Source organism: Suillus plorans (assembly GCF_016647745.1).
Source record: "Suillus plorans strain S12 chromosome Unknown HD556scaffold_112, whole genome shotgun sequence".
Classification (NCBI taxonomy): domain Eukaryota; kingdom Fungi; phylum Basidiomycota; class Agaricomycetes; order Boletales; family Suillaceae; genus Suillus; species Suillus plorans.
This window is the reverse complement of record NW_024537496.1, coordinates 18,184-39,901: the sequence shown is the minus strand read 5'-3', so window position 1 is coordinate 39,901 and position 21,718 is coordinate 18,184. Positions and strand designations below refer to the sequence as shown.

At 47.6% G+C, this 21,718-nt stretch overlaps 4 protein-coding genes across 4 annotated transcripts; all 4 read left to right on the top strand.

The window, feature by feature from the left end:
- Window positions 1-1,452: 1,452 nt before the first annotated feature.
- HD556DRAFT_1435157 (aspartic peptidase domain-containing protein) lies at window positions 1,453-3,122 on the top strand (the record flags this gene model as incomplete). The annotated part of the gene is made up of 6 exons (XM_041305396.1): window positions 1,453-1,680; window positions 1,729-1,772; window positions 1,822-2,048; window positions 2,098-2,400; window positions 2,457-2,624; window positions 2,677-3,122. 6 exons carry the CDS (start codon window positions 1,453-1,455, stop codon window positions 3,120-3,122), a joined length of 1,416 nt encoding a protein of 471 aa, XP_041152838.1.
- A 4,081-nt stretch (window positions 3,123-7,203) lies between these two features.
- On the top strand, window positions 7,204-9,704 carry HD556DRAFT_1458788 (uncharacterized protein; the record flags this gene model as incomplete). Its single annotated transcript, XM_041308198.1, has 6 exons — window positions 7,204-7,350; window positions 7,403-7,691; window positions 7,741-8,447; window positions 8,499-8,655; window positions 8,704-8,999; window positions 9,055-9,704. The coding sequence occupies 6 exons, from the start codon at window positions 7,204-7,206 to the stop codon at window positions 9,247-9,249; spliced, it is 1,791 nt and encodes a 596-aa protein (XP_041152837.1). The 3' UTR covers window positions 9,250-9,704.
- Window positions 9,705-12,028: 2,324 nt separating this feature from the next.
- On the top strand, window positions 12,029-16,772 carry HD556DRAFT_1422667 (Fusaric acid resistance protein-like-domain-containing protein). Its single transcript, XM_041304530.1, has 15 exons — window positions 12,029-13,082; window positions 13,133-13,374; window positions 13,424-13,457; window positions 13,511-14,156; window positions 14,208-14,488; window positions 14,545-14,759; window positions 14,810-15,084; window positions 15,139-15,171; window positions 15,220-15,257; window positions 15,308-15,484; window positions 15,554-15,703; window positions 15,753-15,935; window positions 15,986-16,169; window positions 16,220-16,375; window positions 16,434-16,772. The coding sequence occupies exons 1-15, from the start codon at window positions 12,268-12,270 to the stop codon at window positions 16,659-16,661; spliced, it is 3,657 nt and encodes a 1,218-aa protein (XP_041152836.1). The 5' UTR covers window positions 12,029-12,267; the 3' UTR covers window positions 16,662-16,772.
- A 2,029-nt stretch (window positions 16,773-18,801) lies between these two features.
- Window positions 18,802-20,390, top strand: HD556DRAFT_1301404 (uncharacterized protein). The gene is made up of 3 exons (XM_041299471.1): window positions 18,802-19,007; window positions 19,059-19,658; window positions 19,708-20,390. The coding sequence occupies exons 1-3, from the start codon at window positions 18,962-18,964 to the stop codon at window positions 19,920-19,922; spliced, it is 861 nt and encodes a 286-aa protein (XP_041152835.1). The 5' UTR covers window positions 18,802-18,961; the 3' UTR covers window positions 19,923-20,390.
- The last annotated feature ends 1,328 nt before the right edge of the window (window positions 20,391-21,718 follow it).

The window sequence follows — 21,718 nt, the reverse complement described above, 5'->3', positions numbered from 1 at the left end:
AAGGCACTAATAAGACACACATCGTGTTTGGCTTCGACCTTCTTGTTCTTTTTAGTCTTGCGTTTTTCCACGCGGGTCCATTCCGCTTCACCAGCATCATGATCATCCTCGCGTGCTGTACTCGCGTGGTGGACCTGGTTAGGCGCTACCTTAGCTTTTTTGTGATTAGATGATTTTCGGGGAGACGATACGGAGTCTTGGGATCTTTTCATTTTGTGTTTTGGTGTCTATGCGGACACGGTTTCATGGGCCAGGGATTTGGATGTGATGAATGGGTTTGACAGTCGTCGAGCACGCGTTTGATGCACACAAAACGCCTTCCATATTCGATAAAAAATGAGGGTCGCGTATCCTTATATGGTGCCTTATTATTACCGTGACCCCTAATTTATGTCCTTGCGGGGAAAACAAACAGTGCTTTATTAGTAGGACCGCTAATACAAGCAATTGTGGTGGTATCCTGTATGGGACAGCCAAGAAAGCAACAAGAGCATGCTTGTACACGGGCAAGAGACATCGATGACGCAAACGGAGAAGTGAAATGCAAGCGATGTAATTGCCGGGACATGCGGTATTGGGCCTCGACATCGAACTGGACCCAAGTTGACCTCATGCACGTGTCGCTGAAGGGGAATGCATCGCGAGATGAAAGGAACGAGGGAACTTACGAAACGTTGGCAGAACATGGACACAGTGTCATAGCAATAAAGCTAAGATAACAAAGATAATCATCACGCGGCCTCGTACCGAGGTATTCTAGATCGCAGTGTTATGACACGCGCGAGAGACGCTGAGAAACAGGGAAAGCAGATAATCGAATTGGGGCAATCATATGTTTACCTTACCTGCGATGGAACAAGGACTCGTTGAAGTAAGGTTCATGGCGAGATCTAACAACCTCCCGAAACGCTGATGCGAATGGCTCTTGCGGACACATGCACAGCACCGAGGATGATATACAAAACAGTGGCTGCGCCAAAGCGAGTCCGTACCTAGAGCCTACAGCCAGATTTTGCCAAGGCTGTGTACACGAGTTGATCATGACATGGTCATCTGACGCACTGCCGCAACTTTGAAATTTAGCGCATCATGACTGTAATCGCATGAGTTTGGAAATTCGCAGTTCGAGTTCCTCCTCGAATAAAATCTGCAGCACGACTAAAGTCAATTATGAGTCTGAAACAAGGATGCATCGATGGCATCGATGAAGGCTGCTTGAAAACAATTGTCCTTTCGAATTAGGGTCCAGAATCACCCCACATGGGTGGGAACAAGGTTGTCATAACTTTAATCGTGGAAGCCAAGAGATATCAGCTTGCACAGCCCTGCACTGCGCAAGGCCAAGTGTTCAGTTTCCTCTTGACACAAGCCCACTCACGCAAGCTAGTCTTGTGTTTAAGTACTTTCTCTCTTTCTTTCTTTCTCTCTCATCGAGCTCCTTCTTGTTCTATGATGTTTTCTCTACCTCTAATAGCTGCCGCACTCCTTCCCTTTGCTCTCGCTGCTCCCCACCCGGATGCAGGTGTTATTCATGTCCCAATCGTCAGACGTAGTCAAACAAATAGAGTCGCAAACTTACCGAAAGCCGTCGAAGCATTACAGGCAAAATATGGTTTTCGGCCAACAAGTGCCACATATTCCAAGCGTGCAAACACCGCTGCAGTCCCAATCACTGATGAGGTTTGCAATTCGGGCTTTTATATTTAGTTTGGATAATAATTCTATTAGGATAACGATTCCAGTTATTCGAGTGTCGTGAGCATTGGGACTCCGTGAGTCACAATATTGAAACAATCTTCACAAATACTTATCGTCTCCAAGGCCCCAGAATTTTGATCTTGTTCTCGACACTGGTTCTTCAGACCTTTGGGTTGCGACATCCTCATGTTCCGCTTGCGCATCATATGAGTTTACTACCTCAAAATCCTCGACATTCCAGTCGTCAGGCACTCCACTGCAGATTAATTATGGCTCAGGATCAGTCAAAGGGTCTGTCGCCGAAGACACTGTCACCTTCGGTGGCTTCACTATCACTCAACAAGAACTACGTACGTCTATCTCGACTTGAGTTAGATTCAGGCTTATTTTCGGTCGCAGTGGCTGTTTCTTCAACTACATCTGGTTTGATCGATGGCGAACTCTCAGGTATCATGGGTCTTGGATTCAACACCATTTCTGCCCTCAATGCCACCCCGTTTTGGCAAGCTCTCTATAATGCCAACCAGCTCTCAGAACCCTTGTTCTCTTTCTACCTTGCACGCTATATCGACGCATCCACCATGAGCAGTGCCCCTGGTGGTGTCCTCACTCTTGGTGGAACAAACTCGAGCTTGTACCAGGGCTCCATTGAGTACTTGGACCTAACCGGTCCGGCATCGTATTGGTTGCTCAATGTTAATTGTTAGCTTCTTTACTTTGTTATATCGCCGCTCTACTGATCGGTCACAAATGAACAGCGCTCTCTGTGCAAGGCAACACGGTCAGTGTTGGATCCAGTTCCCTTGCTGCCATCGACACAGGCACTACCCTCATCGCCGCACCCTCCACCGTTGCCGCAGATATTTGGGCCCAAGTTCCAGGCTCCGAAGCGCTTACGGGAGCATACGCAGGCCTATACGCATTCCGTCAGTATCACTTGTACAATGTTGGACAAACAGAAGACTCATCTATTTCTAGCTTGTACCACTGATGTCACAGTCACCATATCTTTCGGCGGTTCTAGTTGGACGATCAACCCTGCCGACATGAACCTCGGTTCTATCTCCGGTTCTATCTCGGCTGCTACGACTCAGATGTGCGCTGGTGGTATCTTTGACATTGGCACCAGCGTTGGCAGTGGCTCTAACGTTCCCACCTGGATAATTGGTGACACGTTCCTCAAGAATGTGTACTCCGTTTTCCGTGCCAATCCTGCTGCTGTCGGTTTTGCACAGCTTGCCAGTGGCTTGAGCTCTACAGCAACCGGCACCTCAAATCCAAACCCTGCGAAGGTGACTAACTCAGCTACCTCGACCAGCAGCTCAGGCAACCCCCTCCTCGGCGCTGCATCTTCTAAATCAAATATCGCTGTCTCCCTCACTCTTCTTGCATCTGTGGCAGCCTTCTTCACCATATTGCTCTAAAGAAAAGAGACTATACCACACATCTATTATTTTATTGTGATACCATACACAGAGTTTTGGTTTTGCTGCTCACTCAACTCGGATACTCATACTGACTTACTTAGGATCTGACACTTACCACGTATTTAACATGACACTTTTACGGCCATTCTTTTATTCTGGCTTTGGATTTAGGTAAATTGTACTTATCACGGTTGGTTTATATATTGGGCGGCATGTCATTTGCAGATTTCTCACGATCCAAGGTGTTTGATTCGCCTCAGGGGTAACTTGCACCTATCGCGGTCGCTGCAGCAGATGTGGAGGTATATGATTCGTCTAGCAACTCCGCGTAACTTGCTCGTACATGTGCAGTCGCCTCGCGATCAGCGGAGTTTAAAGTCATCCATGCATGTGCTGCATAGTACTTATGTGGAGTCGCTGGTTAACGGTTATTCCTCGCGCGCACGATCAACGGATGTCTCTGGCGGCACTCCATGATAGGTAAGCGAGTCATATCGCAATGCATTTGTAGTCGCAGGGACATTCCTCGCGCGCACGATCAACGGATGTCGAGGCATTGCGTTGAGGCATTTCCCGTGATTCGTCTCCAATAGCTTGATTCATCACCCTCTATAAATAGGACTGGAGGTTCGAATTCTACCCCACTTCTGCACGATGACAGCGGATTGATGGGGTGTATGTATGTGTCTAGGTTCGCTGACCACTTCGATCGTAAAATTCTAGCGCCGTAGAGGCACTCACAGTATTTTACTATCCGGCGGGACATTTCTTACAGTTTTACAGTTGGTTCGAGTTGGCCTGATCTATTGAACAGTCCAGGGGCCGCTTCCAGGTAAATGTGATCGTACGAAGAGTTCCGGCGGCACGGCGTCTGTATCATCATGCATCATGCATCATTATCTGATATCAATGATCATCCGACATTGTGGAGAACAAAATGACCTTCGCGAAGCCTCTTGTTATCTACCAGTCTTGAAAATTTAAGCCCTTCGGCAATTGACGACCTCCTCAATTCTGTCAGGAACGAATGACATGTGCGTGCAAATGAATATTGTATTTAATTCCTTATGCAGATATACCATGCGTAGAGATATAGACTCTCGTAATTATCTTGCGCACTCAGCGCAAGAAGTCGACGACTCCCTGACCAAATTCGAAATTCCCGAGGCAATAGGAAGCAAACGTCCCTGACCTTCAGAAGTCATCGGGGACCGACAAACGCATATGTTGATGCCTATCAATGACAATTATCATGCCACGATTATTGCAAATGGAGCAACAAACCTCCCGCGAAGAGACATTGGAAATATCCCCGCTAATATTAATAGTCATAGATGATACCACCGCTGGCAAAAATGACCCACAAGACAAAGAATTCGAAGCTCAGATCCCTCTCATTGTATTTCCGAGCGAGATCAAAACAGCCTGTGTCACAAGCACGGAGTACGAGATGGGAAAAATGAGCGGCACCGAATATGTCGAGGTGTGGAATTGCCACTGTGAGAGTTGATATCAGTGGTTATGTCAGGGTAAATGCTGAGCAGGGATCTCAACGGGGTAGAACCCGGGGTTGGGTGTGGATCAGGTTCTTATCTATTGCTGGTGGGGAGAAAAAGACTACTGTGGGTGCTCAGGGTACGGCTGCATTTGTGACGGTGAGGTAGTCGCCGATCAATGTCAGCGGAACCGAACGTATCGAGGAGAATTGGAATACTGGACCATGGTTCAAGGTGGTATTTAGTCTGTGCACGGCCCCGAACGATACAGGTACTGCCCGTCGTGCGAGCTTGATAGAAATGATGTTGTGATTGCGGCACCGTTAGACCAACTGACCTTGGTACGAGGCACGCGGCGTGCGTTAACACGTAGATCGGGAACAAACGCAGAGCAGTATCTGTGCCCGATACCGATACCCGGCCCCGGACATGTACTAGCGAGAATAACGTGGTGGGTGTCTAAACGCTAACTTAAGAAACAAAAATATTAAGTTTGCACTAGGATGAGAGTTAGTTGTATGTGATAGCAATGACGTACGGAATGTAGACAGGCCCTCGGAGAGATAAGCTTGCTGCTTGCGCCTGTGCAGTCGAAGCTCAGATTCAAAGAAGACGGAGGTTGGGACTTTGCAATAAAAATTCTGAGGCAGTGTGTACCCTGATACTCATTGTGAACGATAGGGGACAGAAGCGATGGGGGAACAGAAGTATGGTTTTTCATCAACGGGCAAATGGCAGCTGAGACGGAGATGAAGGAAGAGTCTGAAAAGTATCGTCAAACCTCGAGCGTTCTCAGGCTGACTTGCCAGTGCAAGGTGATGTCGTGGAATTCGACATCTTGCATTGTCAGACTAGTAATGTAATATGGATACGATCAGTCCCAACATATAATTATGCTCGAGTCGGAAAATTGATCAAAGAGCGGTGTAAAGCCATGCAATGAACAACAGAGCCTCGAGATCTGTTGACGTCATCAGGTGATGGGGTAAGCCCGGGAAAGAAGTTACCCGCGATCATAACTTGCTCATAACAGCGTCGGTTATGAAGGGCATCATGGCAGAAGGCAAACGGTAGAGCGGAGCACCCTGGAGTACCGTAACTTCTGTGAACACGAGGACGGCAGGTTATGCGGGGGAGAAGGTACACCATCAAACCTTAGCTTGAGCGCTTTAGCAGAATCTCAAACTTAATGCAAGCTGATTCAATAGCAATTTTGCACTGGACTGTGGCGCACCTTATTTGATACCTTAATTATTTATAAGGCTAGATGGTTGATGCAATGTATCACGGGCAGTGTGGTAAACTATGCTTGCAGAAAATAATCCAGCATGATTTATGATGGAAGCTGCCGATAACAGTTTTTTGATGTGAAGCGTGCAAGATAAAGCAACGTAGAAGTTGAACATACTGATAAGGCATGTTAACGGTATCAAGTCTGCCTTCTATGGGAGCATGTAGAGCAAATACATTGGCGCAGTCTCTGGTAGTAGCTCAACGTCGACTGTTAGTTTTGATTCCAAGATATTGTTAGTCGCAACATTCCGTCCCGTTGCGGACCGAGGGAATAAAAGGACCGATGAATGGAAGTAACCTGAGAGATCTGATACTGGAGTGTCGTAAGATGGATTGTCTGCACAGATGTTTTAGCGCCACGCAGTCCGACATGAAGGGAGTCCTAGATGAGATGAAGAATTCAATATTGCAGGGCCGGTTGTCTGAAAAGTCCTAAAAACGTAGGTCGTTACCCATTCCGCGGATATGAAGAGAAACGTGGCGAAGATGGTTGGCCCTGCTTCATTCCGTCGGATGACGAAGAACCTATCTGCCTTGGCGGATTTTAACAGCCAGAAGTCAGATAATAGTTTCGCGCGACTCGTCAGGCTTGTTTGCGAGAGAGGAGGTGAAAGTACTACCACATTGTTTTGTGCGGCGTACCTATACGGTCGGATTTCATTGAAATCCGTGATGAGTCTGAATACCGGGTAAAAGCTGTGTTGTCATTGACCTTGTACAGCAATAAGTGGGAATCTGTGCCAAGTGATAGATTTTTAGTATTACCTGGAGGTTATGAACCTCTGAGACGACGGACACGGGATAGGAAGACCGTTGTGAGATTTGACCAGCAAAGGATCCTAATAGAAACAAACAGCCACCAAAGACCGCCCTTGCATGTGGATCATCATCGAGTTTTGTCGGGATCGTAAAACCTCGGAAGTTTCCTGGATCTCCGGCGGAACTAACCAGTCAAAGGTTTGTCCGACATCACGCGGGCTCTGCTATCTGATCAACCAGACAAGTCACGGCTTCAGGAACTATTTGAGCACACTGTTCATGTGCTTTCAGTAAATTATTTCTGACTAGTTCGTGTCACCGCCCCCCTACTACTAGGTCTCACTTGTTCACTTCATGCCTGGAGTACTCATACTCCCTCTCTTTCTTCATCTTTAGCGTCTCCCCAAGGTCACATCCACAAGGCTCTTTGGTATGTTACTCTTCTTCAAGCCTGTACTCCGCAGCTCGTTGATGCGGTTTCACCCATTAGTTCCACTCTCATTCGTGTATATTTAGTATCCGTTCCCATAATGGCCAGTAATCAGTCCACCACGCCCCCGCCAACTCTCCAGAGGGGAAAAGCATGCTTGCGTTGCAGGTATTTTCTCTATTCGTCTATCATTCATCAAAACTCGCTAACCATGCTTAAACGCGCCTTGTCCAGAAAGAGGAAGATGGTAAGTCATCATATATTCCTGATACTCTGTCAGTCGCTAATCAAGTCATCAGAGATGTGATGGTAGCAAACCAGCCTGTCAACAATGTGTTCGTGCAAAACAGCATGACGCCTGTCAATACGACGATGGAAAGGGAAAGACGAGAACTCAACTTCTCCGTGAACATATCGAGCGTTTAGAACAGCGTATACGAGAGCTCGAGGATCCTGAGTATACCTCGCCATCCGTAACTCTACATGATCCGCATCGTCATGGTCGCTCAGAAAGCTCCTCGTCTTCCCTTACTGGCTCTCCGGCAAGCACAGGCTTCTCACTTTCAGTGTCTTCCTTCTCTCCTTCCGGTGTGTTGATCCGCTGTGATTATCTCGCATTAAGTCTTATATTTTACAGCAAACAATTCCCCTCAAAGCTCTTGGATACAGGGCATTCCCTCACCCTCACCTACGCCATTTACGGATATCTACCATGAGGAACCACAACCCACGATAGAGCTCGCTCAAACACTCGTAGACGTCTTTTTCTCACATTCTCGACAGTCCCTCCTGGGTCTGCACATGGGCCGACTACGAGAATCTTTCACTCGACCTGTCATGGAGCAGCATCACCCTGTCCTCACTAACGCTATATTTTTGTGGGCATGCTATATCTCCAGGCCAGGCCCCCTTAGCACGCACGAGTCTCATTACTTGAGTCGAGCCCTCGACTCTCTCAGTGATGCCATCCAGTACCAAAACAGGTTGCTTGATGTCATCCAAGCATCCTGTCTTCTGTCCGTGTACTTCCTATCAAACGGAAGGTCATTAGAAGGCAGTTACCATGCCAACGCTGCTGCATCACTGGCTATTCAATGCGGCCTTCACGGAGCAATGACCAATCGATCATCATTTGAGACCACAGCCTCCATTTCACCCTTCAAACTTGACCCCCCGAAAGACGCTATCGAGCAGGGCGAGCGCATATTGACATTTTGGCATGTATTTGTCCTGGATCGGTGCTGGTCGGTGGTACTTCACAAACCAGTGACCATTCCACATGGTTCAGATGGATACGCGTCCATCACAATGCCGTGGCCGCAAGATATGGAAGAATATGTAGCAGTACGTTTACGTTATCAGTGGGTAGAACATATACTGACTCACTCTTCTCAGGGTCAGATCGATGATTTGCACAGCTTCCATACTGTTCGGAGCTTCTTTGAACATCAGGTCACAAACGTCCGCGGAGGGTTTTCCCCACTGGCCCTCCGTGTCAAAGCATCCGCTCTGTTCGAACGTGCGCACCACCTCGCATCAACCTGGGACCAACGTAGGCCCATTTTCTCCAGACTAGTACTACTTTCTGATCAACTTGCAGCTTTAGTAATGTCGAACGCATTTACTGACGACTTTCAAACTTTGGAACACACGATAGCCCGTTTTATCCAGACCCTTATTCCGGTACATCAACTCGACGCCACGGTGCCTGACGAGAAACACGCCTACATTGCGACACACACGCTAGCTCACGCTGCGATGATAAATCTCTATTATCCATTTGGTGCTGAAGACCCTGTTTCGTATGAAAAATGCCTTCGGGCTGCGCGGTGTCTTGTATCCATCATCAAACATATCGCTGACACAGATTACGAGTACCTCGATCCCATTATCGGCGTGAGTATCTTTTTGAGTGTGCTACACAGAATGATTGACTAATTTCTTGACGCAGCCTTGTTGGACGTGCGCTGTGGACACATTGATTCGAGAACTCAATGTCATCGAGTCTTCATGGCCACTCGTCAGCAGCTCGGATGTCCGTAGTGAAATTGGGACCATGCTTTACGCTATGAACAACCTCAGCGCACGCTTCCCCCTGCTGGGTTATTCGGTGGCCAAGGTACAAAAGCGACTGTCAGGGCTGTAGCCTATTTAGCGATAGCGAAAATGCTTGGTGACAGCAGTCCGTGTGCACACTTCGGAAAAAAAAACTTAATTCCCGACCTACGGACTCTTGGCTCTCATGACTTGGACACGCTATTATATTGACGCTTTTCCCCGCCTGGCCTCGTTTCTTCACTTTTGACTGGACTTTAGCTAATCTCTTACGGACAGTGCCTTTTTGCATTCTTATGTTATGGTTACGCTCACGTTCGTTATGACCCCTCACGGACATCTAGTACTTTTCGGACGTTGTGATCTAGCCTGGACGTTTTAATATTCTCCACGGACAGCGGCAGCTCGGACACTAGACCTTACGGACCTGAAACTCGCATTACCCCACGAATCTAAACATTCCTCATTTTCATTCCCCGTCACGCCGAATCGTAATTATTACTCTAGTTGATATATTTGTATGTCGTGCCTCATCTCCTTTTTGCTTTCGTTTTGTGTTTTGATAGACCCTTGTTGAATAGTCATCTCCGTTTTGAAAGTCTTCTTTGCGTACTATTTGTGTTGAGCACTAGTCGCACTGTGTCTGTCTTGTTTGTTGTACTGTTACGTAGTATATCGAAGAAGAAAATGGTGGATGCTTGCCCGCCGCGTTGGTGCAGTCAACTAAATCCAGCGGGTTTGGAGTTCATGTTCAGGTAGACTTGCCACCGTGATGCATGACAGGCCTCAGATGCAGGACTGCTTTCGGGAGAAAGCGGCGGATGTCGTTATTGGTGGCTTTATATACTGTGTCATGGTGCTCATGCATTTGGCCAGATGCAGCGAAAGTTTGAGTGTCCATGTGGATGCATATATATAAGCGTGATGGGCGTCGGCTGCGCGACCTGCTCAAAAAGCTCCCGAGAGGCCACATCACGAGTCACGACTACGTTGGATCTGCTTAGTTCGAGTAGGGGTAGTAAGGAAATGGAAATGGAAACACAGCAGGATGCAGACTACCAGGCACATGAAAAGATACCCAAATGTTGGGCGCTAGATCTGAGTTGCCAGAATCGCTACACGGATCAACATCGCGCTGACTGTTGAGACCATATTGATTGGGAGATCTCTGTTTAGATTGCTATATGTAGATGAAGGGGCGCACGGCGAAAGGAGGCTGAGATACGTATTTGCATTTGCATTTGTCTTGATTTGATTTGATTGAAGCGAGGAGAGATGATGCTTTGAGGAGTTGACGAAATTTTGAGTAACAGGGAAAGAATAATTTTACATGGCGACTCGGAAGAATGAAGAATGTGCAGTGGGACATCTTGACACTGATCAGTCAATCCAGACTGGCGATGGTGACGCAGGTCCACGATAGAGCGACCGTCATACAAAAGCCGTGGACTACAGCCACCCGGGCCCTCCTCGTGCTCACATGCATGGTGGTTGCTAGTCGCAACCACGTATGTGATGCCAAAATGAAGAGGAATATGTGCAAAAGCCGTAGACCTACTAGCGTCAGCAGAGCTCCTCCCTGTCGGGGGTTTTGCCTTCAGATGCAGCCTCTAAGCTTTCCACGCAGTTTCGACCATAAGAGAAGAAGTAAGAGAAGTCAGTACCCATAAATTTTTCGAAATTGGTAAGTTCCAAGTTACGGCATAAGCCTACCCGCTTTCTGATTACTTTGTCGAAATTGATGATTTTGAAGTGACATGGGTGCCATGGGGATGTGCGTAAAACATAGTGTTTATGTGATTTCCGTAGGTTCATCAAGTTCATGTGTCCGATGGGGGGGGCGCGAAGCGGTATGCTTGCGCAAGGCAGTTACATGCGGAAAGCCAATCCGACATAGTAGTGACAGTCGCGAGTTCTGGACCTGCATAAAGTTGGAGAGGACGCCATCAAGGTTAACGGGCTGACCGGTGATAATGTTGTCCCACTCAGAGCACGGGAATTCAGGGCAGCCGACGTGATTAATGACTTGACCCTCGAGGACATTAGGGGCCCACAATGCGAGAATATTGCAGGTGCGTCGTACTAATCAGGGGAGATGTGATGATGCAATTAACTGTTACAAGGGGTATCGTTTCTTTTCTGGCGGTTCAGGGGTGTCTTCTTCGAGCTGGTGAATATTCCCCTATCTATCGACTGGGCCCGGGCTTGAGTCTGCACCATGACAAGCCACTCGCTTTACCTTGCTCCACAGGGCCTGTCTCTGGTTCTACTTAAAACCGTTGTGGCAGGAAATTCGGCTGAAGTGAAGGCGTCGCGGCGCCTTGGATGCGGTCGAGCCAAGGTCGAGCACCCGCAAAAAAAGGTCTAGGTTGGCACTTGCTTCTGGACACGCTTGCTTTGTACCCCTAGGACGTTGCAGTTGGCTGCTTGAGCAACGAGGAAGTATGCTGCGTGTTTTTCAAGGTCTCCTCATTCGAACCGCTTGACGATGCTATTGCATTCGTCGGCGTGACTCAGCGAACTATGAGGGGACCCAATTAATGGACTAGATGGGGGCAAATATGTTAACAGTCGACTGAGCAGATGATGTTGATCTGAGCTGGCGTTTGTGCATTTTCTTTTATGAGCCATAGTATATCAGACGATGGGAAAATATTCAAAAGGATAGGAAGTTCAATTGGCTTGTGAAGAGAGAGCTGTTCCCGGCAACCGCAGAAGGTTATTTGCATGCTGCGCCTGCATCTGTTTGCATCAAGTTTGCATGCTACACAAAGTCAAATCATATAAGTAGTGGTACAACAATTTATTGGTCCGGTCAAGAGTTAACGTTCAAGTTGTCAACATGTGTAAATATTTTACATAATGTTCGGGTCCACTGTATTACATAAATCAAACATAAATAATGTTCTTCGGTCTGTCGCCAAGCTATACTTAAGTCTGCAATTAATATCGGCTCCACTGGCACGGGCCTTGTCATATAAGCGCGACGTCGTGAACCATCACTAGTGCCACTAATACCTTCACTTTGATCACTACCACGCCTTGTCCACATTGAAGGCAGTTACCTCATCAGGTCCTGAGATCGAAGCTTGAAGTCCTATGCGAAAACATGTCATTTCAGGCTCACGAGAACAACTCACAGGATGACCTTCTGTACTTGTCTTTCTACAGTGATGCACCAGTCTATGGTGGTGCCCATTTTGTGGGCTCTCCAGGCCAAATCACCCTAGGAGAGCCTAGTATTCCACATATGCGCCCAATTCCTTCTTATGGTTCTCTTCCGTCGTCCACTTTACGACCAAGCCGGAATCGAAGTGTTTCCTACGTTGTTGCTCATACGCCTCCTTCAGGAGTTAATATGGCTGGTGCTCGGAACCTTAGGCATTCTCTTGTCCGTTTGTCTCGCCCCAGGCCCCCACTACCGGAATCGCGATGGTCGCTGTTCGAACAACTCATGGAGAATGAGGGCCAGCTGAGGAGCCCTATGACACACGACAGACGCCATCTTGTGAGCTCCGAGCACTCTTCAGCGGGATCTGTGACTCCAGAAGCTGCCTCTACTGACTGCGACCCATTCGACAATGTCCTCCAATCGCATCCGCAGGAGCACAACACCCTAGAGGCGTCGGTAGAGCTATCCAATGGACATCATGATCCCACTGAATCAGAAGACAACTCCAAAGCCCGCCTCAACGGCCCTTCATCTACTTCCGCTCCTACATTGCTATCACGCCATCGGTTTCCTCCCTTGAAAACACCCACAATACCAATTTTGTGGAAGAACATTCTCAAATGCGCAGTGGCATATCTGATTGCCTCTCTCTTTACGTTTTCACCATATCTCTCTGGATTCCTCAGTGATATTTCCACACCGGGAGCAGGGAATGGCCTCCCAGCGCCCACTGGTCACATGATAGCCACCATGTATGTGTCTTCCTCTACCTCTTTTTAGACACGACGCTGATCATTTGCAGCGCTATTTACTATAACCCCGCAAAAACTATGGGGGGAATGATGGAGGCTAATTCGTACTGCTCCATTGCATTTCTTTATGCAGCATTTGTTTGTTTGGGAAGCATGTCCATGTTCTGGTCCCTCGAGGTCATACCAGGATGGGAGTGGCTTGGTGACGCCCTCGTCATTTTGTGGGTCGGAATCAGTATGTGGGGTCTCACTTGGATAAAAGTGTGGATGGACAAACCCACTTTTAATTCAGGTATGTCAGTCAAAGGCTTTAATTCGTGTTAATACTGACTATTTATCAGCGTGTAGCATGACTGCCATAATATTATCTGTTGTGTAGGCTATCTATCATGCGTCATATTTGAAGCATGTCACTGATATATTCTTAGAATTATCAGGGAAGGAGGCTTGGAAACACTCCTGCAAGTCTTCTCGGTCGTGCTTGTCGGCACCTTGATATCAAACGTCGTGTGTTTCACGCTATGGCCCAAGAGCGCCACAGAGAACCTTCAGTTGAACATGACAAAGACCTTGGATTCGTTTGCCACCCTCCTTGGCATGGTCACAAACACTTTCCTCCTCGAAGAACCCATTCGCCAGCCTAGCCAGGATAAAATACACAAGGCAGTCGAGAACCACCAGGCAAGTTTTACGAGTCTCAAAAAGAATTTAGAAGAAGCCAAATCGGAATGGTTCAGCGGTCTGCGCGGACAAGGAGGCAAGGCCTACGAGGACGCGGTTGATAGCCTCACGCGTCTTGCTCAACATCTGAATGGCTTGAGAAGCGGCACCCGCTTGCAGTACGAACTCACAAAGGCTCACAGCGAGGGACGCTTGACGCTGAAGCGACGCAATCAAACGATCGGAAGAGAGCATGATTCAAGCGGGTGTCGTTCTCCTATGGGGAAGGGGAGGAGGATGTCCAATTGCGGTTCGGACATGAGGGATGATGCAGATGAAATTCTACTACAAGCTGCGGCGGATATGTTCGGCGATGTAGTTGATGAACTGGGTCCACCATTGAAGGCCCTGACGGTGAGTCGAACGTCATCTGTTCTGCGGAAGGTACTCACAAGCAGCTGCAAGAGAACCTGTACTGCAAGTTTCAAACGTCTACGCGAGGCATTTGCGCAGAGCAAACATGTCCAAAGAGAAGCTCCACTTCAACCTCACGATTTCCATCTTCTGATTGATGAGATCGACCGTGCGCTGTTTACTTTCGAGAGCACCTCGAACCATGCTGTTATGCGCTTATACAAACGGAGCAATTTCGCTGCCTCGTCTGTGGGGAGTTCATTCGATTCTTCAGTCCCATTGGACAATGTCCTTATGAACAGCGAACATGAACACATATTCCTTCTCTATTTGTAAGCTCTCGATAATTTTACTCGAGAGGTTCCATACTCAAGAAGTCGTGGTTCAGTTTCATTTTCACGTTGCAGGAATTCTCTAGAGAGCTTATTTCTCTCACGGATGCTATGAGCAGAATATATGCAGTCAAACAAGTCAGAGCGGATACTCCGGGCTGGTTTAACCGATATATTTTGCACGGCCCATCAAATCTTTTATCTGCAATGCGATTGCGTCGACGTAACTTGGCGTATGAGAAATCCAAGCGGTCAGGACTGCGCCGACTCTGTCAGTGATTACTTTCAAGGCTGCTCATAATCTGACATTGTGCTATAAAGCATCATATTTCACTTCCCCCCATCACACCAAAGTATTCTTCCCAAAAGTCCGACCACACGCTCCAAACACGATACAAACGCCCCATCCCGCAAACCTCCCTTTTATTGGTCGTATGAAGCGCGCACTTTGGGATTTTGGTGGAATTTTGAAAGAGCGCAAAATGAAATATGCCTTCAAAGTGGGGATGTCCACTGCTGTGTTGGCTGCACCTGCGTTCTTTGATGCTACGAGACCGATGTATACGAATTATAAGGGTGAATGGGCGTTGATTTCTGTGCGTACAGGCGTCTTTTACATTGTTATGTGTGGCTGATTTTTTCCTCCTTAGTTCTTTGGGGTCATGTCGCCTACGATCGGAGCTGTAAGATGATTTTTAACGGTCTTGTGTCCTTGCTGATTCATTTGTTAGACTAATTTCCTTAGCATTCATCGTGTCCTCGGTACTATGTGCGTTGTCTTGTTTAGCATTTCGCCCGTTTTGTTCTGACCACTTCAAGTTTCGGAGCTTGTGCCGCAGCTGGAATTTATAGCCTTTTCCCGGAGAATGCAATTGTGTTGTCGATCTTCGGTTTCTTTTTTTCGATCCCTTGCTTTTACTACGTCATTGCGATTCCAGAGTATGCGACGACAGGGAGATTTGCCCTTTTGACATATAATTTGACGTGCCTTTATTCGTACGTCGGCGGAAGCTTCGCTGCTCGTACAGATTTTTGATCTATCCTGCTTTCCTTGTCGTTTTTCAGGTACAACGTCCGAGAAGCCGAAGTATCTGTGATCGATATTGCATTTTATCGCTCGACTGCGGTTACCGCTGGTGTTCTCTGGGCTGCGATTGTATCTCGTTTCTGGTGGCCTTCAGAAGCGCGAAGGGAGCTCAGTCGAGAGCTGGGAGAGTAAGTTTGTCTTTGCTGAACACGTCAAATATTGATCTGTCGCGCCTAGCTTTTGTCTGAACATCGGATGGCTATACACCCACTTGGTGGCAGCCAACTCAGGCGTGCCTCGCGTAGGAGATGACGCAGATGAAGATGAGCCCGAGACGCAGTGTGCGGACGAGACGACGTCGCTCCTGCCCAGGTCCGCTAAAGCCAAGCTCGACAAATACGTTCACGAATTCATGGCTATGTTTGTGTGGGCTTACTATGCATCAACTGTCGCTAATCCGAACTCTGCAGGGAATTGCACCTCCAGAGGAAGCTCATTGAGTTGCAAGATCTTTTGGCTCAGACACAGCATGAACCTCGGTTGAAGGGACCTTTCCCTATAGCACTCTACCGAGCGATATTGACGAGTCTCCAGACTATCCTGGATAGGCTGCACAGCATGCGTTGCGTCACTACTCGAGAGGAGTGGATTACGGTAATCTACGTTCCTTTATGATGGATTTGTTTTGACGTAACATCGTTCAGTCCGTAAGGAAAGATTTCATTTTACCCGTGAATAAGGAGCGAAGAGATATGGTCGGAAACATCGTTCTTTATTTCTCTACACTCGCATCCGCCTTTCGCTTGAAAGCTCCATTACCTCCGTACCTCCCACCAGCTGAGGAATCGAGGGAGCGTCTGGTACGTCTCCGAAATCCATCATCGAAATTGATCTGATAGATACCCTATCCTTTTATAGGTCAATGCAATCCGGAAATTGGATGTAGTCAGGAATAGGGATGTGAAAGGGTCTCGACAGCTGCTTTTCTTTGCGTATGCTCTTACTATGAAAGGCGTGACTCAGGAGCTGGAGTACCTTGGGCGTACGCTCCAAACTGTTTTTGGTGTGATTGGACATAGTCCGAAGGAGTTTGAGGCGTTGTTTGCAGAGCCGGTTGAGAGTGTGGATGTTACGCGTGTTGTTTGATGCATTGTATATACAGTACTTTTCACTACATGGACATGCAAATAATATAATGATACATTGGAATTTGTATGGGTGTCTCCGAGTACCACGACAGAAAACTATTAGGCAGACAGCAGGATGCTATATACTTCGTGGAAAATGATACCCTGACTTGCGGACGCTCCGAAGCTTTAAACTGCATTTTCCATACTACGGGTGTAATATCATGCACATGCATCTTTCATTCAGAATACAGTATTTCTCAAGGCTGACTGTAAAGTTCGATCAAATTCCCGCCCTTACGACAACGCGTCCTTGTGAAATCGCCAAACACGCCTGGTTCTTGAACGAAGGTATGATGAGATATCCACTTGTTCATGACCAAAGGGAGCTACTTCGATACAGTCATGCGTATACCGAGCCTAGAAGCCATACTACAAGCCGCTAAGAACCTTCGAATTACTTGGGTGCGTTATGCATGTGCGGGCGCAATCCAAATACGAGCATCTAGCGAACATGAACGTTCGTCATGTCGTGACTTGCGTATCCTCTCGGCGATCAGTAGCACTGCTTATATGTTGGCCATCAGGCGTAAGCAGCAATAAAGCCTCAAGGCTTGTTTGTGCTTTACCTCGCAAGTCGGGCGAGCTACCTCCATGTCCGTCTTCTGTGATCAGCCTTTAGTAGAAATTCTACTAGTGATTAAGAAACTGAGGATATGAGACATCCTAAAAGGGTCCTATTCCCTTCTCAGTCATCGTTTCGAACGAACAATAGACTCCTCAGGAGGTGATCATACTGTCACAACGCCCTTCTCTTCCAATTTGCGGTAATGGCATGCCGCCATACCATACTGGAGGTCGCCGAATGGATATGAATGGGCGTGTTGCGCCAGGACAAAGCGGACTGCGATCATATAAAAATCAGTGAGAACAAGTCTGCTCCCTAATCCCCACGGCCTGCCACTACCATCCAAGCTAGTTGGGATACTGCCAGGACGCCATGTCAGACCAAACTCCACCTCGGAACGTTTCTCCAACCACTGAAGTACCTGACATGACATCGTCACTGGACGATGACTCTGTCCATCCGTCCAAGTTGTCGGTCGAGATCACTGGTGCGCTTAGTTGGCTGCAGGTTTGAGGTGCTATTGACGAGTATGGTCGTAGACATCAAAGCAAGTGGACTGCCAGAAAAAATCGGGTTATTCAGTGGACAATTTTACATCCGCATAAAGGGAGACGGATTCACGAAGCAATCGAAGATTACCAAGTATACCAAAGATGGCGAGTATGTTGCTGTTTGGAAGGATAGTATAACCTTGTATGCCCTGCAAATGTCTTGTAGGCTAAGACTGATGGGGAGTTAGTGATGCCATGGAGTCCTCCTCTATTGAAATCGAGGTGTTCGCTCGCCGTTGCTTCTTCAGCTACAAGGTCATCAAGAAGACGGAGAATAATCAAAGTCTTGGTGACCTCCTCGAGAACTCCAATGCACGTGAGTCAGAGGGTATTCAAACGAGTTGTACTCGACTAACAGACCCTGACAGCGGTTGGACTCGAGTTGCTTGGGAATGGTGAACCTGCGGGTAGAGTCACATTCCACATTTCCAAGAGCAAGGCAGCTACGTCCGAGTCCAAAGGGGATATTATGTAGGAGATATACCATCAAGTTACGCAGTAAATGGGTAGGGTTGGCCATGGTCAAAAGATTTCGAAGACAAGGACTCATAAGTATCACATATATGCGATCTCAGGTAGCTGTTAACGCATGAATTAGCGGTGAGATACCATAGTACCATAGTTGGAATACCTGCAGATAATTATGGCAAGCTCTTAAAATAAATAGCATGCAGTACTCTTTCTTGTTGTCAGTCACTGGGACGGTTCAGGATGGTATCACTCCAGGACCAAGACAGGTTGGGAATCGCACCTGCATACTTACTATGATGACCTGGATACGGACAATAAACAAGGATTAAAATAAGATATAAAGGAAACCTGCATAAGAAAAAAAGTAGTACGACCGGTCACGACACGGGTGATGACAAGTAGATCATTTGAATATCAATGATGCTGCGGCGCAGGCCGTGGTGTGTCATAATCAAGGGGAAAGGTCTATTGGTTTAGGCCGAAACTTGACACAGCTTGGCCAAGGGCGGAGTTCTAATATGAAAGTCCACTGCACCACACACCACACACCACACTACCACGCTGAATCATCTCCTTTATAGTCTTCAAACAAATCTCATTTTGTGAACGCCTTCTTTTATAACCTCAGTTTCCAGTTCAGATATCCAAATCTTTCCGAGAGTCAGCCCGATGCGCCTCTCAATACTTCCCGTTCTTGTTGCAGGGGCTGGTATCGGTACGTTTCACTCGAGTGAGCATGTGATGAGTCTTACTGACGCCCTTACAGTTAGCCAAGTCAGTGCGGAGCCCCTCCGTGTCTTAGTTGAGCGCCCCTCAAATGCCAATGCAAACATTCGCTTCGGCCATGCCCTCGCCAACGCCAACGTGAATGGCAATGATGACTCTGACAACGTCGCCCGCTTGGTGCGTCCGAGCCTCACAATGACCACTTCCAACGAAGTCAAGGGCAAACATCACTTCTGCGGCGCGTCCCTGAAAGCGAAGGCACTTCGCATGTCAAACGCATTCCGTCATGCTCTCGGCCTTCCTCTTATCGAGATGGGTGATCATGACTCATTCAAGGGCGAAGTCGCCAGCAACCCCGGTCCTGTTTCTGAAGAACTTCATATCCTCCCCATTCCCTTGTTCGGACAACCTGTTACACAAAGCGTCCCTGCCAGTTCCTCTGAGAAGGAAAATGCAGGCGATGTCAAGGAGCTTCTTCCTGATGGATCCGTGGTGCGGATCTATCGCCACCATGAAGTTGAACCTCACCACCATAACCATGACATGGAGCACAAGAAAGCAGGATCTTTCCTCAGGCGTGTTCACCGCGCCATTATGGCCCTCGGCTTATGGGAGGGTCGCGCTGTTGCGTTCGTTCTTGGTGAGTACTTATATTATATCGCTAAATCATCTCTGATGTGCTTGGAAAGGTTGCGGAATCGGTGTTTTGCTTCGCATGTTCTGGGTAATGTCTGTCCTCGCGTATCGCACTGTCAGAGGTGAGAGATCGGAGGAGATCAGCCACGGGTACATCATGTTCGAACATGATGCAGAAACCCACTTCGTGCCTCCTCCTGAATACACCGACGAGAAGGTGAAGGTAGCCGAGGTCGAGGCTCAAGAGATCGAGACTCGCGTGGAGTGAATAACACCAATCCTCTCCACTTGAAACACCACCCACATGCCTATGAATATTTATATCTTGTCTGCGTTCTGTGACCACTACATATTTACACCCAGATTCATTTCTGTTTCTCTCTTCGCTTGATGCATAGCTGGTCGTTTGGTTTGGAAACGCCTCGTGTCTGTCTTTGACGGACTCTTACACTCCTTTGTCACTCTGCACATGTTGTATTTTTGTTGCCAGGTGTTCGTAGTAACACAATGGATATGTTTTGCCTATAATAAGACCAATTGGAAGAGAATGCCCATCAACCAACACTGCGGGCCAAATCACGCACTTGAATCTTGTGGTGGGTTTCGATCGGTGGGGATCGGTAGCTGGGTAGGTTAATAGTCGCTCTTGCTTGGTGCTTTACTAGGCTATTATCATAGAGGGCACTCAATGTGCAAGTTTTGTGATTAGGTCATGTGTCCATGCGTAATTTGGAGTCGTGAACACTGTCCTAGTTCTTTGCAAGACTAAGATGGTAGCAATGCCACATTTATTATCGTTCCAAGCTCCACACTGGCGTTTCTAAGGGCACATCGAGCGTGCAACAAGCCCTAGCTACTCGACCACAAGTCATTGATTCCAACCAAACTTTCAAGTGCACCGTGTGCTCCAGGCTGACATGCCAATCACACATGCCTTTCGCAGGACTTGGCACATTTCGTGATTCCGACTTAGGAGACACACTCTGGTGACAGGTTACTATATAATTTGACGTTCCCATTGTCACTGTTAGGGTGAGGTACGTGCTACAACAAACTGCATTGAAATCATACATCTTGAGTTGTTTGAAGGTTGATGACAACTTCTACGACAGTAGTGTCGTAATCCCATCTGGGGCATGCAACATTATCGCCACAGCCTAGGAGCTGTTGAGATTGTCCCTTGGCATAGACGTCATCACGGTGTGAAGCGTGCGAGTGGCGTCAGCTTCTGGACCGAAGTTACACCAGTTTACGATCTTGTCTGTCAGGGAAGCAAAGGGCTTCTATGTCAATCTTACGGTCTATCAGACAAAGATTGGACCCTAAGTACTTTTATCATCGTGGGTTCATATTGTTTCCTGAACTTTATCAGAAGCTTAACAGACTTTATTACCACGCATATCATTCGTTCATTCTCCGACTACCAGCGTTAAGTGTCTTCAGCCACAACGGACATGAACTCGCACCTGTCAGCCTTCATCGCCTCAGCACCACAGGATCTTCCCGAACGTTCATGTCGTGCCACCGCTTCGGATATTTTATGTCAGAACAAGCTTTCCTCCCTCCTTGGCGCTCAGTGGCGTTCCGTCCGAACCGAAACAATTTTTTTGTGGTAAAAAAAGTCTTACATTGAGTATACTCTATGGAGGAGGACAGTACGTTCGTTCTAATGGCGGGGATTATATTACCTCCGTACGATCCTGACTTTCTTAATTTCAGAACCCGGTGTGTCATTCCTGCGGGACTAGCGCGCCGTATCGACATTTAACCTTCTTGCCGCTAGTTAGATAAAGTGTAATTAGACAGACATTCGCTGCTGCACTGCTAAACGATAAAGCAGACTAGATGAAGATGATGTCATTCGTTCCTGCCAAGGCACGAATACGTACTTGAAGCAGGTGGGTGTTTGCTTGAATACTGTGATGTGCATGGGGCGAGTCTGGAAAAGGTACCAGAAGAATCTAATGAACAGCATACAGACAGGTGTCATTGGGGTTAAGCACGACGAGCAGCTAATTCATAACTCACTCTATGAGAAGTTTGAAACTTATGTTTCAGCAAGCG